The sequence below is a fragment of the Dermacentor andersoni genome, chromosome 2 (genome assembly GCF_023375885.2).
Source record: "Dermacentor andersoni chromosome 2, qqDerAnde1_hic_scaffold, whole genome shotgun sequence".
Lineage (NCBI taxonomy): Eukaryota > Metazoa > Arthropoda > Arachnida > Ixodida > Ixodidae > Dermacentor > Dermacentor andersoni.
Genome location: NC_092815.1, coordinates 41,865,521 through 41,883,380, shown reverse-complemented (window position 1 = coordinate 41,883,380; position 17,860 = coordinate 41,865,521). Strand labels below are relative to the sequence as shown.

The 17,860-nt window shown below is 41.4% G+C and overlaps 1 protein-coding gene across 1 annotated transcript in view; it reads right to left on the bottom strand.

Annotated features, from left to right (window-relative positions):
- The window catches only part of unc80 (unc80, NALCN channel complex subunit), a 209,674-nt gene that overhangs the window by 21,906 nt on the left and 169,908 nt on the right, over nt 1–17,860 (bottom strand). Inside the window, exons 53-59 of the mRNA XM_050189428.3 lie at nt 13,848–14,018; nt 12,448–12,571; nt 9,266–9,466; nt 7,348–7,443; nt 6,550–6,638; nt 6,050–6,218; nt 2,971–3,156 (exon numbers count right to left, since the gene is read on the bottom strand). Of these exons, the coding sequence (XP_050045385.1) occupies nt 2,971–3,156; nt 6,050–6,218; nt 6,550–6,638; nt 7,348–7,443; nt 9,266–9,466; nt 12,448–12,571; nt 13,848–14,018 (1,036 nt within the window). The remainder of the gene's footprint in view (nt 1–2,970; nt 3,157–6,049; nt 6,219–6,549; nt 6,639–7,347; nt 7,444–9,265; nt 9,467–12,447; nt 12,572–13,847; nt 14,019–17,860) is intronic.

Sequence of the window (17,860 nt, the reverse complement as noted above, 5' to 3'; positions counted from 1 at the left end):
CATCAGCACGGAGATGTGGCAATATGGGACCAAGTGATTTGGGACAAAGGGATATGGGATGAGATATGGAGCTAAGGGAAGTGCTAGAAAGTATGACATAACATCTTGCAGTGTTCTGCTTGCTGTATTGAACAACTCTGCCTCTGCATGTACGACATTGTTTGACATTAACTAAACCAAACAACTAGCCAAGGCCATAGGCTGTGCATTAACAACCAGGCTAATTATTGTGTTGGGTTCGAAGTTGGCACCTAGCAACTGTTGCAGCTCACAGGTGAAACATACAAAGCCCAACTTCAGGCTGTGTAGTTGTTCAATTCAGTGAATGTAACAACAAAAATTTAGCGTTCATGTGAATTTGATAACGCACCTTAAATAGCAAGTGAAGAAAATATGGTTTAACAAAACTTGTTGCTGAGCTAATTGGTTCATGAGTTAAGGACAAAAGGCACGGTGCTAAGCAGACGAGGACGAAGTGAGACACAAACGACATATATGGGTGGAACCCGTATACAGTCGCCGACGGATTTTTCTGACTCCAAAAATTCGGACATGCTCGCTTATTCGGTCTGCTTCGCGGCACCGCCATTCTCCCCATAGACCATAATGTATAACAACTGCCGATAGTTCGGACACCTTGCAACCTCTCGTCTGATTTTTCGGACACTCCTTGAGCCAACTCGATCGAGAGCACCATGCACCGACTCTGACCAGTGCATGGTTCGACTTGCTGAACGCCATTTTTGTTTTGAACGGAGCCTCCTTGCTGCCCCACGAAGTGGTGCTACGGCAAATCCCCGCTCATCATCATCATTTCTGCCTGGTTCGAAAGAGTGGCTACAGCAGTTCCAGTCTCAGCTTAGTAAGCCATGTCAAGACAATCCAGCAGCTGATTTGTTTTTTTCTTCGTGCACGACGCTGCCAGTAGGCCACGTTTTTCGTTTGTGTGACTGGTGTCAGCGTGACGGCGTAGTGGTATTTGCTTTGTGTGCTGTGTCGAGGTTGTGGTGATCCCAACACGGTATACAAAAACATCGCGTCAAGTGTCTAATGGCGCTGACAGCGCCCGTGCAGACTGCGCTGGGGAATGCTGGCAAGCGGGTGCCAGGAGGCCTAGGATTTGGTGCCTTCTGATGTGCTCCCTACTGACGCTGAAAATGTTCTGCCGAGACCTGCACAATGGTTGAATTGCGATTCTGGGCACCGTCTCATTTGACAGTTTCACAGGTGCTGACACTGCTGTACTGACACGCGCAGAACTCGACGACAGCGAGATCATTCGTCAGGTTTCTGCTGCACCGCCGAACGATGACTCCAAGTCGGAAGATGACACATCATGTGCTACGCTGCCGTCGCATGCGGAGCGTGTACAAGCAGTGATTGTGCTTTCAGCCGCCTATAGTGATCGTACAACCCTCTCCGAGATTAAAGCTTATCTGATTGCGCGTAAACGGAACAGCCTGCAATGGCGCATTCACGATTTCTTCAAGCCTACTGCCAAGACCGAATAAGCGCGTGGAAATAAAGGATTTCTTTTTTTTTTTTTCTTAATATGCTTTTTCGGACACCTGTTTATTAGGACATTTCCGCAGTCCCTGTGAGGTCCGAATAAACGGTTGGCGACTGTATGTCATTTGTGTCTCACTTCATCTTCGTCTGCTTAGCGTCCTACCTTTTGTCCTGAAGAAAATATATTCAGCAATACCAGAAACAAGAAGATGAATAGTTCATGTTATATTGCCTTTCTTTGTTTCCATTAATCTGGGAATAGCTTCGGCCCCATTAGAAGCCAACTAAATGAAATGCAGGCTTCCTTTCTAAAAGATAGCGAACAAAAAGTAAGAAAAAGAAACTTCTTTACATCACCAACAGTATTTCACAAGCTACAAAAGTAGCTGCAATTACAAAGTATGTATATGCGAACAGTCGTACTTAAAAGCTCCAAAGTTTCTGTGCACATTACCAGACTTACTGTCTGGCCATGTACTGACGCTCTTTCAGGACATTTATCATTCAGAATCCTCAGATATTGGGAGAGACTATGCTGTATATTATCCTGAGCTGTGAAGCACCAAATATACTACAAGAACACTTTCATATGGCATGACAACTGATCTAGTCATTCGTAAAGTGGCTTCAAAACTTTTAATATGTAGTGTAGCTAATTTCAGCCTGAAGAAACAACAATACAGACAGTATGCCAACAACCAATGACTTATGGACATGTATGTGTCGCATACACAATCACCTAGTTAGAAAATGATCACGAGCTGTGGGAACAGCAACATGATGTGTCGTGCGTGAGGAGCATGTGCGTCCATTTTCTTCAGCCTAACACGCTGGCGTGTGACTGCATGTTGCGACCCATGACATGAGCCGGCAAGAGGTACGGGAAGGCGCACCATGTCCCGTTGCCCCGTTTCAATATTGCCACCACGACACTGCAACACAAGCTTCCACCAGACTCATGGGAAAAGGGGGAGGTATCCATCTCTCCACAAGCAGGACAGCCCTCCTGTGGAAGTACAGTAAAAAGTTATAAAAGAGCGTTGCCGAGATCGATGGTCTCAAGTGTCTCGACTACCTGCCATCTCGCAAGCGAGCTCGTCAGTGGATGGACAATGTGTGTATGATGAGAGGTGAAGCCTATTTATTAGCTTTATTACTAATTACAGTGGGCTTCCCTATAAAAGTGCTTATTGCTTATTCTACCACCCCTAGCAATACATACTGTACGAGCCCACGTTGCTGTTTTTCCTTATTCATCCAAACTCACCATAGGAGCGATCTACTTGCACTATGAGTTGGGGAAAAAATATGGAGCGACTGAGTGGTTAGAACCAGAGCTTGCCTTCAGCCATAGCCGCAAGCACAGTGTACTACGTAGGTGTCACCAAAGAATGGTGCACCAAGACCGGACAAGAAGAAGCACATAACAACGGTCCTGTCATGGCCACGCCCCGAGCTCACCTGATTCAGCCGAGCCCATGCCTGGTGGTCGACCAAGTCGAGTGATGCTCTGATGGTCAGGTGTAAGTTCGGTGAAGCTGGGCCGGTGCGCACCACCTGGGACCATGGTACGTGTGAAGCTGATTGACTGGGACATCTCACCACCATGGCCTTCTGCAGATGGCTTTCCACGCTCCAGTTCTCCTCCTGCCAGGACCAGAAACAAGGTCAGCATCATTGACATCAATAGTTCGCAGCGTATGTCTAAACGATCAATGCCATTCTATAACTAATATCAAGTACTGTGTAAGGAGAAACTGAAATGCATCTGAATGTAGTAGAACGTTATAAAAAGACTTATTACGGAGTTGTCTAAAAGCAAAACAAACAGCTGAAGAGCAATTTGTTCCAGTTCAGGAATTTAACTCTGGACCATTTCTTTTCTAAAGCAGTCTACCAAGAAAGGCAGCGGTCCCAAGTTTGACCCCTGGACCACGAATAGTTGTTCTTTATATGTGAAACTTGCTTCTCAAGATTACAGAAATGGGTCTCTTTGTAGCATTCTGCAGCAGTTAGGTAGACAGAATATTCTGCACAAGAATATTTTTCCACTTTACAGATTTTCACAGAACTTCTTTGAACAATCAAATAATGCTGACGCTAGGAGTTAAACCGATTTTAACACATGAAAGCTACACAGGGCTTTGAGGGATCTTGTGTGCTTTAAGTTAATTATAATCTTTCAGGGTTCCTTAACGTGCAATCATAATAGCAGTACACAGGTGTTTTGGAAATCCACCGCCATTTCGATTCAGTCACCATGACATGACATGACAAGAACTTTATTTGAGTCCTGAGGGACTGAGACCTCGGGGAGCCAAACCGAAGGCTCCCGAAGATCAAGTCGGTGGCTCCAGGAATTAAAGCCACCACTTCATACCCAAGAAGGCAGAATGCCGTGGCCACCAAGCCACCACAGGCTGTGCAGGACATTATTGGGGCTAAGTGGCAAGACACAGAAGATGATCAACATAACAATGGAGACACTGTTCTGCCTGCATGAGCTGTCCACCACTCATCTTGCCTGTGCACTTCATATTTGATCAAAATAGCATGTAAGTAGCGTGCGAATACACTTCTCTTTACCTGTTTCTGTTACACACAGGTGGAAGTGAAAGTGTAAACAAACAAACCCACAAACACACATGTGCACATACATTTTACTTCTATAAATACAAGAGTTATGGTGGAAACCATAGGGCCAATGCTGTTGCAAACAGCTTGACTAGGCTGAGGGCCCATTTCGCATTTCAAGGAATACATGATGGTAACAAGAAGGCAGCACTATTTGCATGCGTATAAAGTAAAATAAAAATTGAAACAAGTGAATGCACAAACATAAATAAATAAAGCATGTGAACCTGTGAATATACATGTATATTCACAGGCTATTTGTACATTCTTTACAAGATGGATAGTAGGCAGCTTCCATAAGCAGAATGTTGTCTTCATTATCCTAATGACCACCTTCTTCGCTCTGTTGCTCCATAACAACATGCATAAAAGTAAAAAAGAAGAGAGAAGCTGGACATTTTTTTTTTTCATTAGGTTGAACTCCTGATTTAGGCAGCCGCCAATAAATATGGCGGCGACCTTTCTGCCAGATTGGGTATGAACTCACAATATTTATCAATGTTACAAAAGCTATATCATGTGATGGTGCATAAAGGTAGGAGGGGACTGAGAAGTGGTACTAACACATGAAGTGCCAATGGGCTTTAAGGTTAAAATTCTGCCATTTGCAAATGTCTGCTTTGTGTTTGTTTATGGATCAACCAGTGTTTTTTCAAACATCACACATATAGTTGAAAAAATTTCCACATATTTTTTCAAGTTAGAAACTCATTCTCCACATCTATTTTTTCTCGAAAAAAATTTTCTGGCATTTTGACGACAACTTATTTTTCCTGGCCAGGTGAGTTAGAAGGCATCAATCAAGTTCTGCAATTTTTTTTTTCAAGGAAACATTTTATGATCCAGTCATTCAAAATGCGTGCATGGCAAGACAATGAAGTGGCGTAGCTGCCAATACAGCAAATTTTCAAATATTTCAATACTTTGAGTGCTTTTGGCACTGACTAAAGTGAGTAAAATTGCAGTTAGAATTTTTTTTTTTTTTTTTTCAGAATGCAGAAACATTCAGAAGCACAAATTAAATATAGCATGGTAGCCCGGTTGACATAGTATAGCCTAAAGATATCTGAAGCTTTGAAGGTATAGCGGGTCGCCTGAAAAAAGCTGTAAAGTTCTGCAAAAAGCTTCGTATTCAAAGTAAAAAAAAATTTGCCTATTACATATATTTTTAGGCCAATCATCAGATCAACATTTTTGACCTTGAAAAAGAAGCTTTTTGTAAGACAAATGAACTTTACAGTTACTTTTCAGGTGACATACGAAACCTTCAAACTTTCACATGCTTTTTCGCTTTACTTTGTCAACTGGGCTACCATTCTATACTTAATTTAAGCCTTCTGGATTTTCCTGTGTTCCAAGCAAAAAATTCAAACTGTGCCATTTCGCTTGCTTTTGACAGTGCCAAAGGCACTAGAAGCATTCAAATATATAAATATATTGCGATTTTGGCAGTCACACAACTTAATTGTCTTGCCATACCCACTACAGGAATGCCTGAATCATACAATTTGCCTTTGCAAAAAAAAAAATGTCGCTTGGTACCTTCTAGCTCAGCTCAGCGAGAACAACAAATATTCGCCAAAATGCCAGAAAATTTTTGACAAGAAATATAAATGTGAAGAATGAGTTTCTAAGTTCAACAAACATGTGAAAATTTTTTCAACTATATCTGTGACGGTTGAAAAAACCGGTTGTTTTGGCGTGGAATGACCCTTATCTTCCATATTCGCTCAAACTTGCAAGGAATACATAAATACAACTTTCATTGTGACAGCTAGAGGTGAAACGACTTTCATTATAATGGTCTCACTTAACCATGAGGTGGACAGGATGAGCATGGCTACAACTTAAAACTGTAATAAGTAACAGTAAGAATAGGTAACATGGAGAAAGTGTCGATAATCACCGAGTTTCCAGGCAACAAGGTCCTCCTTCAATGTCTTCAGTTCATTCACAAGGTCAACAAACATACAGCCAAAGCTTTTAGGAGTTGGCAGATTTATTCCTTTGATCTTATCTCTGATGAGCTGCTGGTAGTAGTACTCCTGCTCATTGTCGCAAATGGTCTGCAAGATCTAAAAATAAAAATGAAACTTGGTGAACCTACATACTGCACACATATATACTCAGCCTGTTTTCATTTTAATTTCGTTCATTTGCAGCACTGTGTGGCTCTACAGTAAGTAGCACGAGAAGCTGGGCCTGTGCACACCCTATGTGGGGCCAATACGGCCCAACATAGAACCTACATGGGCCCGCTTCTCGTGCTACTAAGGGATGGCTCTCGGACTGAATGATCAGTGTCCCTTTTTTGCTGCTCAGACAGAGCATGGTTACATGCTTTATGAATCTGCATGCATATGATAAATTGTACAGTAGAATCATGCAATAGTATGCAGGACTTGCCTTGTATTTAATCAGTGGAAACAGTAGTACGTAAAGAGGTGTGCGGTGAGTCACAACAAAGTCAAGAAAGCTCCAAAGAGCAAGACCACCTAGAATGAAACAGTGTGAGGAAGGAGTGGATTAAAGACTTATTGATTACTTTTAGAGAAGTTTCCTTGGAGTAATAACAGGGTGCAGTTGAACCTAAAAAGCACAGGACATGGATATACACATGAACAAAATCATTTACACAAGCCATAAAAACCAAACAAGATTGACAATACTCCTTCAACATTCTAATGGCAGCCTATGCGTACAGCAATGTTTAAGCTCAAAATTACGAGAACAAAAACACTTTAACAGGTAGTCCTCTTGCTGCATCAATAGGTGTGGCTTTCACCTCCGTAGGGAGCATATTTTAGTGAGCTATACAGCCCTAGTAATGAAAGTAGGTTGCGTTCAATGCTCGTAAGCCCTATTAAATACAATGATTGGTTTATAGACATGACAGTTAGTATGCAAAAAGTAGTTTTCATGGCCTCTCAAGAACATGACGGTGATGCTAATTTGAGGGATCCAGAAGGTGGCCGGACCAGGCTACCCTCCCATTTTACTCCTAGAATTTTCATGTCAAACAAAAACTTCTTCACCATGTCTTTAAGTGTCTTCAAATCAATCAATTGCCACCCACACAGAAAGTTTCAGTGAAGTATAGTGATATACAGGAACTGTGATAATCTTAGCAACATACAACAAGATGAGAGGATACAGACAAGGCTAAAGTCTGTTTACACTTGATCCAAAAGCATGACAGCTCACCTTGCAGCCTGTTTCCCAGCTCGCGAATGCATCGAGCAATCCGGTGCCAGTCACTTAAAAGTTGCCTCTCATAACATACAATCAAAATTTTCAGTCCTGCAATTTTAAAGGGAAAGCTACATCAGGTACATAAGGCAGAAAAACACACACATACACAAAGAACAGGCAAAGAAAATGCTCAAACCTTCTCACAATGGTCTAGCACTACGAGAATAGTGCACACTGCACGTACAACTTCTGTAAAAAAACAAACCTACTGCACACACTGTCGCCAGCTGACTGCTGGACATCTGTGCAACCTCCTCCTGAATCCACATTGCCTGGAAACTCAGAAGTCAGAAGCCAAGTCTCAGAGCCATCTAGCACTAGGAGCTAGATGAGCATGGCAATACAGCCAGTAATGAGCAAGGCTTGTCCTCAAGGTGGCTTCACTTCTTTCAAAGAGGGCTATACATAGCTGGCAACAGGAGTAACACTTCATTACTGCAACATCACAAGATGAACATGTCTGTCCAATGCCTTGGTCCAGAATAACAGAGTTACCAACCCTTGGAAATCCCAAATTAAATGCTAAGGTTTCAGAGATTCAAACAGTGCAAGTACATCCGAAACAAGATTTCAGTATGAGAGGGGTTAATTGCTGCACGATAATACGGACAATCACATAGCACGCTGACTACAAGAATGTTTGCTTATTTAACATTCCATAAGCAATCAAGATATCAACCTATGCTTCAGCAATTCTTGCCAGTTCCCTTTCCAGCACTGTGCAATGCAAATGTTGATACTGTGATAACTCGATATGGCTGATAGATCTATGTTAACGGGGACAGAATGCTCAATAAAATGAATGCTCAATAAACTAAAACTGAAAGCATGAAGGTTAGATTGACAGTGCCTAAAGCAGCTGCCATGCATGTCCTCATTGCATACCTGTGGTGCCATCTATGGAAAGGTCATCTAAACACACAATAACCTTACAAGTTAAATTTCTGACTGAAGATGGAGCAAAAGTTGCAGTTGCTCTGTAACCGCAGGACAGCCGTGGCGAACCAGTGTGGCTGGCCCGCCCGCCTACTTTCTCACGCCAAGGAGATTATGAATATCTTATGAATCGGAACAAACCGACAATGGAGAAGCAGTTTCTATGTAGCATGAAACGCCCATTTAGCCAACAAGAAAAAAAAAAAAAAAAAGACGGCCAGCACTGAGTATCGGAAGGGCAGTCACAGCCATGACCAGTATGGCATGTCAATCTGTCCAAAATATGATGGACGAATTAATTTATGAACTGTTCAGAAATACTGAAGTGGAAGAAAATGGCGATGAAAACCCAGCTTCTATGTAGCATGAAATGTCCACCAAACCCGCATACAAAAAAAAAAACTGCAGGGGCTGAGTAGCAATAAAAAAAAAAGACTAAGCATTCAAAGGGTTAAAGGGAGCAAGGTAGACCCTATCATCTCGACTTTGTCGTTGAGCACTGTTGCCAGAGAAATAAAAGCCTGTTACTGGTTTCCTTTTCATTTTGCCGTTAAAAAAGAAACGTAACAAATAGCACTGGTGCATACCAGCAGTTATGTTTACTGCATAAAAGTAGTATGGCAGCATTCTACATCACGAGACTGCCACAGACCTCCAAAAATCATAAGAGGCGACACTAGCTTAAATAACCACAGGTCATGCTAATTTTATAGACACAAATCACAGGAATGAAACTTACATTGTGTTATTTAGCTAGTTATGCTTGAACTTAAAACTTGAATAGCCATGGTGACGAAGGCCAGATACAAAAACTGTATGCACAGGGCTTTATATTCAAAAGCAAATGCAAAAGATAACTGTGCAATGCAGAAGATACACCAGAGTATTATGTGAATCTGATGCCTGCTGTAAATGGCTGCGCATGCATGCTCACCAAGAAATCCGATTTGGTACAATGAGCTTCTGACAGCACTAGAAGACTTCTCGCGTGTCGAAGCAGTGTTCTGCTGAGCCTCTGATGGTGGCTTTCCCACAGCACTGGATGGATGGTGCTTGTGGGCTCCAGGAGGAGACAAGGCATTCAACACCACGGTCAAAGCAAAGGAGATGTCCATCTGACGCATCTTGGGTACATCTGCACAAAGTACATATCATCTGCTGTGATCAATATCTCTCTAAACTGTAACAGCTGAAGCGGAAAAAAATGAAGCCGCCAGATCTGCGCACATTTTCTATTTTTTGTTTCATTTATTTTTCGTTTTCAGATACTGCTACCCATAATGGGGCTACAGCCAGAGTGACAAAACAAAAAGAATGCACAAGACTGCAAGTCATAAATGCAGTACAAGACATTAAAATGCAAGGCATATATATGAAAGCAGGTTACGGGGAACATTCAATAGTATTTGAGAATTTCGTCAGGGGCAAACATGAGGTAGTATCAGGCAGACTGTTTCACTGTTCAATAGTTAGTCCTAGGAAAAAACTATTCAAATGGTTTATTGCAAGAGCTAAATAAAGACAGACAAGCTGAGCTTGTGAGTTTTTCTTGTATTAGTTAGTGGCTTTGCACGTGACAGGTAGATTTTCAGGGAAAAGTAGTGGGATGAGTAAAACCGGGAGTGCAGGAGCTTGAGAGACTCAATGTGATGCTGGCGAGAGAGAGTAGTTAAACCAAGAATGTCCAGATGAGATGACAGTGAAAGGTTTTTGTCATGACAGCGATAAGCAAAACTAAAGGCTTTTTTCTGAACAGATTCCATTTTGTTAATATCAGAAACTGTGTTGGGTATAGTGGTGGCATATTCAGGGACAGGTCTTACGAGCATTTTATATTGACCCGTGGACTTGTTTATCTTTTACGAGTGCGCACCTTTCACCATCTAACAAATGTTATCGCTCAGCGCGGGACACGCCCGCATGTATCGGAGGTTTCTCAAATGTTAACGATGGTTCTGTTGTCACCCAACTTGTGTAATCTGATTGCATGTGTGATGCAAATTGTGCAGAACTTCCTGGAAGACACGCGGGCACCTCTGATTGCTCTGGAACCTTCAATGACTCGTGTATAAAAGCCGACGCACTTGACCGGCAGATCAGATTTTCAACGATCGCCGACTGCATTTGCCGCTATTGCCGTTCTTTGAGCATAGCCTGTTTTCGAGGGCACAGGTTCGCCCAATAAAACACTAGTTTCGTCATTCCCAGTTTTGCTGCTTTCTTCACCGTCACTACTACGTGGCAATATGTCATGAGTTTAGTTTCATTTCGAGCTATGGGTAGTGTGTGACCTAGGTATCAAAGTTTTTCAGTGCCTTGTTGCAAGTGATCTGTATGTGTTTTGACCAGGACAGTCTTAAAGTGAAAAGAAGGCCCAAGTACTTATACTCTAAAATGCACTGTAGGAACACAGAATTATAGGAGCAATAGAACAAGGAAAGATAAATACACTTGTGAAAGGACATGAAAACTATTTCATGAAATGCACTGTAGGAACACAGAATTATAGGAGCAATAGAACAAGGAAAGATAAATACACTTGTGAAAGGACATGAAAACTATTTCATGAAACTTAAAGTTCATTTTGCAGAACTCACACCATCTCCAAAACCTTGAAAATGAGCTATTAAAGTATTGCAATCATTGGGTGTGGAAATACATTGTAGAAAACACAGATGTCAGGTTAAAGGCGAATTTAAACAGATACAGAGCATGGTAAGTCATTAATGTAAAGCACGAAAAGCAAAGACCCAAGTACAGCACTCTAGGGTACAGCGGAAGATAGCGATGCATCTGAAGAATTGCATGAATTGAAAGAAACATAGTGTGAGTGATTACAAGATAAACTACTGATCCAGCTTCAAGAAAAGTGTTGTTAAGGATAAGACTGAGTTTATACAATAGCTTAAAGTGTGTCACAGCATAAATGCTTTTGAAAAATAAATGAACAAAGCATACTTGATGGCCTAAACCTAGAGCAAAACAGATATCATGTGTGAATTCGGTAAGCTGAGTGATGGTGCTAAAGTTATGATGAAAACCATTCTGAGCACAAGATGTTAGTCAATTCAAGCTGGAAAGCTTATGATGTGTTTATAGATTATGTGTTTGAAGAGTTTGCATGCATGTGTAGTTAGTGATACAGGTCTGTAATTCAGCAAAGGTTGTTTCTGCCGGGATCTGTCCTTCTGTTGCTCTTCTGCAATTCCAGCATGACTTTATCCAAACATTTTTTTCGTAACTTATAACAAGCTTAAAGCAGTAAAAAATTTGGTACAGAATTTCACTGGAAGCATGCACACGTAATCTAATGGCATACCTGGCCTTCTGAATAGGTATGTCAGCCATTCCTATTCTTCAGAAGCTAACACAGAGCACAGTGAATATATCAACATTTGAAACAAGCCATTGGGAGTGCGATTGAATGTATACCTGAATCACGTCTCTCCCTGTGCCACAGTATTGTATCCTCAGTCTGTATCATTCTTAAACAAGGTGTTGGGTACCGGAACATGCACCATAGCTTCCGCTCTAATAGAACTGAATTTACAGAATGCTCTACTGTATTTTGTCTCATACTGCTATAATGAAACGGAGGGCAGCGTGAAAACCTGCACAGGGTGAAATAAAGACACGGAACGACCGGAAAAAGCCCCCACTTCCAGGATCATGCGAAAAATTTTGGAAGCTTTCTTTATAAGAGAGAACCAGACTGACCATGTAAGCTAGCCATCGGCTGCCCTCTTAAACATTGAAGTCATGTTTTTGTATCAAGCGAAGTGCACATTCTCGCTGTGTGGCTATCACAGTGCACATTACTTTTATTCCAATTTGTAATCTTTCTCTTCCTACCCCCCTTCCATTTCTTTCTTTTCCTTTCAATTTTTTCCGTTAATTTATTTATTTTTGTGAGATAGTGCTATTAGCGCAAGATCTATATAACAGATAGGTTGCTTCAATAAAACTGCAGCAGGTGAAAGTCAGCGCTTTGTCCAGTCATTTTGTGTCTTTCTTTCATCCTGTGCAGGTTCTTGCCCTACCCTTCAAATATGAAACAAAGTAAAGATGCCTAAGTTAGCTCCACAAGCAAAAAATAAGGGGGGAAAACGAATTTGCCTTTCACTCCACTGCTGACTCTGATGCAGAGAGGAAGGATGAAGTTCATCAAAAAGATTTCTGTCTTGTCGGCACTTGTCAGAACTGATGAGCCTCCACAGATGCTCTCCAGTGAGAGCGAGTCCTGCATAAAAAATGATGCAATCAGATGTGGCACTACGTTGTCGCGGTGAACATTTGAAACATTAATTTGCCCATGATCCTTCTCATCTATAAACTCAGCTTGATGTCACAGGAAACATTGTCAAGCTACACTTGCACCATGCCACGCTCATTGCAGTGGCCTGTGTACACAGCCTTTGCACTTGGTAGAGGCTGTGACCCAAGTTAGTCTATACTGTAGTAGCATGATGGAACACCAATGTGACGTGAAATGTGGAAGTACAGAAACTGAAGAACTGAGATGCAGGATGCACAAGAAGCTGCAGAGAGACTATGATGTGAATGACAGGGATGCAGGACACACAAAAAGACACACTAAGCACAGCTTCTTGCAAACCCAGCATTGTAATTCTTTATGTCCTGTCTTTAGTCTTGTGCCACATTACAGTGTTCCACCTTGTCTCGCTTTTCAATAACCTATTACCAGTATCTCCAGCACGCAACCATATAGGAGTCAGCAACCTGATACAGAGAAAAAGCGCACAAAATAATTTTTTCCCCACACCTTCAGTGGAATCACCTGCACATTAAGACAGTCTTAGCAGGAAGCTTTTCTTTTCTCTACAAAAATACAACTTTGTAGGCATCTAATGTCCAAGGAATTCATTAATAAACTGCAACAGCAGTATAGGAGACTAAAGCACCCAAGTGCCCCTACAAAACCCAGAGTCTGTGAGTTTTATTCTCCTCTGCCAAAAGCAGCTGCTCCTCTAGCATCCTCTGCAAACCCTGACGCTTGATCTGAGCTTACGCACTGGCCCTTTTTTAACTGCTAACATTCAACTTTCCCATGAGGAACCATCCATAGAAATCACCTGCACGTTCATCCAGGTATATCTTTATACTTTTCAGGATAAAGCATCAGGCTGCATGTCAAGCATTATCACAAGCCTCTGCCAAGTTCTGCCCTGCCCCTTGTGCCTTTATCTGTGCACACACTGCCTTGCAGCAGTTTAGAGGTGCCAACACTCCTATTAATTACCTTCTGTCAATGCCATCAAGTGCTCAACTCCATATCCCCATACATACTACTGTTCTAATACAAAACAACTTTCATTGTAAGTTCTTTTAAAATTTTCCCTCTGCAGCGCCAAAACACCAAAGCAATCACAGGCACAAATGCTTCCAGCCACCCAGATTCAGAAAACATTATACAAAGATTGCTATTCTTTGTCCAATCACATAAGAGGTGCTATCAACCCTCTGATAACAAAAGTGTAGCAGGCCAAAGGACGCACCCCAAGTGCAACCATTTGCATGGTCACAAGTCGCACAGCCACCGAGCAGAAGCCTGGTGGTGGAGACTGGGCCAGAGCTGCAGCTGAGACTGAAACATTTCCGCTGCTCTCAGCTACTAGAGAAGCATTCTGATCGCCCACTATGATGCTCTGGCAGATAGCAACCAGTGACTGAAACAAAAGCACAAACTGCATTAGGCACACAGGGTTCATCAAAGATTCATCCCTTCTATTCAGTTGTTGCGATTTCACAACATAACAATCACAACCTCCGAAACTGAAAGACGAGCTGCTTGAGAGAAAGCTGAATTCTGATATTATTATGCTTGTCCAAAAGCAACATATCAGCACATCACAATCTCTTCTTTGGAAATCGCGGCTCTGTAGTTTCCAAAGAGGGTGAACACTAGCAACTCAGAAAAATCGTACAACTACATCCATTTAAATGCATAAAGTGCAAGCTTCGGCTATGCTTTACAAGCTATTTTATGAGCTCCCATGTGGTGTGAGATGTTCCTCTCTAAGCCTTGTAAAATGAGACAGGTAAGCATATGAAGGCACTTTGTTGCACCTGAGGTCAACTTTTTCATAACAAGCCCACAATTTTACTACAGAGCATCATACAGTCTCAAGTTTTGGGATGTTCCCTCTACACAAGCCAACACTCGTAAATACAATGCTGCGCAAGTAACTTTTCTCAGATTTAAATACATCCAGTCGTAAGGAGTTATCAAATGTGTCCTGTAGATAACTGCATGGTGGTGGACATTTATGAAAGGAAAAACTGCCATCCACATGACAGCAGCATACTCTTCAGAAAGAAAGTTTGCTGCTAACAAAAAATCTTCCTGGCCCAGGAATCCTTCGCGAAAACATTGCCTGATTAAGTCGGCCATTCTACCAAATGAGCTACCTCTTAGGCTAGCAGTTGGCTCCCAGTGCAACAGTGCAATAATACTGTAAAACCCTATAATTTCGCTCTCACAATCGTTTACAAATCTGATACTTTGGGCATATTTGTGGCTAAAATTCTCAATAGTGGGCTTGTGCCATACAGCTCACCTCAGCTACAAAAGCTCCTTTGTGTTTCTTTTTTACCCATTCCTTTTATACCAAATTTACAATCTTTTATCAAATTCGAAAAGGGTGCTGACACAATTGCAACGCAGCTGAAGCAGGGCAACGATAACAAAGTGCCCCTAATGGCCTCACTGATGAAGATAGTGCATGCCACTTGGCTCCTTGAAGTATGAAACTCTTTCTATGAGCTGCAGGTACAACTTTTAAAGGTGTAGTGGCATGATATCTTCAACTATTCCTTTTCTTGCATTAAATGAAGGTCCTAGACAAGCCTCAGAATGCCGTGAATAATTTAATATAATAGCTTTTCCACAGCCAGGAGCATACTGTGTTGTGACTTCACGACACAGTATGTGGTCACGTGCGAGCAGGACATTTCAATCTTTTGACACTCACTCCAACTAGCTCAGCCGTCTGTTAGCTGCTATATCGACCCTCGCAATGAGTAGCAGTATAAGAGGCAACTGAGCGAGCAATGGGGTTCTGTCACTGTTTTTTATAAAGTTTAGAGATTGAGGTCTTTCATTTAATGCAAGAAACAATTAGTCGAAAATATAATGTCAGTACCCCTTTAAGAGGACTGGCATAGCACAAGCTCAAGCACGCAAGTAAATCGATTGCACCACATTTTAAGGGGTACAGCCAGCAGAACTGGCAGGCGAAATAAATTTTTAGTTTTCAGCTGGTAGTGTCCATATTCCCTTCCAGAAAATTTTGCGTCCCCTTAAATTTCGTAATCTTTTCCAATCACTAAATTTAAGCAAACTAAGAGTGCCCGGAAATAAAAAGCTTTACAGTAATTAAAAGTATGGAAGCTGGAACAGCACCTAAACACATGAACTCTGTAGAAATCTTCATGTTACAACGTGCTCATTTCCCTGGCAGGAGCACAATGCTCTTTCTTAAAGTACAATATGTATGATATTTCTTTCTGAATAAACTACAAATGTCCTTTGTGTAGCAACAGTTCTGCTACAGTTAAGTGGTTGGAAACTTTCCACCAGGTCTCGCCAAAATAATTCAACACTTGCCCACAGCCATGACAGCCCACAGCCACAGGACATGGAAAAACTCTGTCAGAAAACTGGACAGGTTGGCCTAGATATATTCCCTGTACATGTTGTGCAGCTGACAAGAATCAACAAAGTCTAATATAGGTGTTAGAACTTGAATTAAAGTTAATGATTGAAATGCTACACAAGCACTAACTTGCACAGTATATATTGCACAATAACTTATGTGTGCTCCCTTATAATACAAACACATTGCATTGCATAGTCTAGCTAATGACAAGGGAAGGAGCTAAATATGATGTCCATTAAGAATCTTAATGCATGTCTCTTGGCAGCCAATAGCTTAGTGTACAAATGACAATGCATAACGTTTGAACTTTAAAGATCAGTATTTCTGTGCCAACAATTTGCCATAATGAAAAGCCTTTAGCCTTTCGCTAAAAAAATCTCAATGCATATAATAAGCCTTCTGAATTACGGTATAGTGTTTGTCCTCCTCAAAATGATGATCATACACAGTATGTTCTGGCATAAAACCTTTCAGGGTCAATCACATAAATATACGGCGCTGTGAACAAGTGCAAAATGGTCGATGCCATATATTTACGGTGCCGTCTGTACGTTTAAAACGCGCCAATTTTCTAACTTTTTCTTTCTTGGCATGTGCTGCCACTATGTGGAAACACAGGGAATTTTTTTTCTCGCACTTCCCTCTCTCGGTTTTCGTTGCATGGTTTGTTTTAGAGCTAGTTTGCTCTGGCGCCTCTATATACTACCGCTTGCGCATTGGCATGTGCGGGCGGGCGGCGGTTTGAGTTTTGTTCCGCTGGCGGTTTCGGCTTCTTGCGCTCACAAAACTGATGGCTATCTCGTTACTAATCATTCAAAGGGCACTGCCTGTTTCTCGCTCGTTTAGTGCTCACAGGGGTGCACATAGAAAGGATGCCGCCGTGCATGCGTTTTCTTTCCTTTTCTTTTCTTTTTCTTCTTCTTTGTATGTTTTTTTTTTACGCGCGAGAACTAATTGCCTCTGGTTGGCAATAAGATGAAGATTAGAGGAAGTTTGTCACACATTTTGCTTTTTTGACGGGCGCGCAACCACACAGTTTTCTTGAGTGCACTCACCTACGCAGTTCGATTACGCTATGGACGTAAATATTAGAGTAAGAGCAGGAACATTTGAGACTTGCGAAATATTCTCATGTGCGCATATTCTAAGCCTTGAACTATGTGTATAACAATGCATCAAATTTTTTAATTCTTATAAGTTTATTTCCTTTTTTTTATTGTTGTTAACCATGAATAAACAGCACATATATACCAATGCAAAATATTTTTTCCTGACTTTATGGTCGCCCTAGAAAAATTACAGTAAATTTTTTTTCGAAATAGGTTCCTCAGAAGAATTGGAATCTGCATTAAAAAAATCGACCTTGGCCAGTCGCATATGGCAAAAGAAACATCGACCCTGAAAGGGTTAATATAAGCTGCTCACAAACAGAAGTAGTTCCAACTTAAGCACGAGCACTAGCAGCCCAGTCAATGACAAGGATTTTTATAATAAGTTATGTGATAAAATAAATTATTAAATTAGCATACTAATCACCAGAACGTTTGCCATATCTTAAGTGACTGAAACATAATAAGTTATGTGATAAAATAAATTATTAAATTAGCATACTAATCACCAGAACGTTTGCCATATCTTAAGTGACTGAAATCACAATAACAGCTAGTTTGAAAATTTGAACAGCCAGTACTCAAATCACTCTGTTACATATGCTTCCCATACACACTAATGTGCCAAAGTTGACGTGCTTGAACCACATTATTAAGCACTCTGACAATAGGTACCAAGACAACAGAAATTAACAAGTTCGTGCTTAAACCATGCAATGCAATGCTGGTTCTTGTTCACCA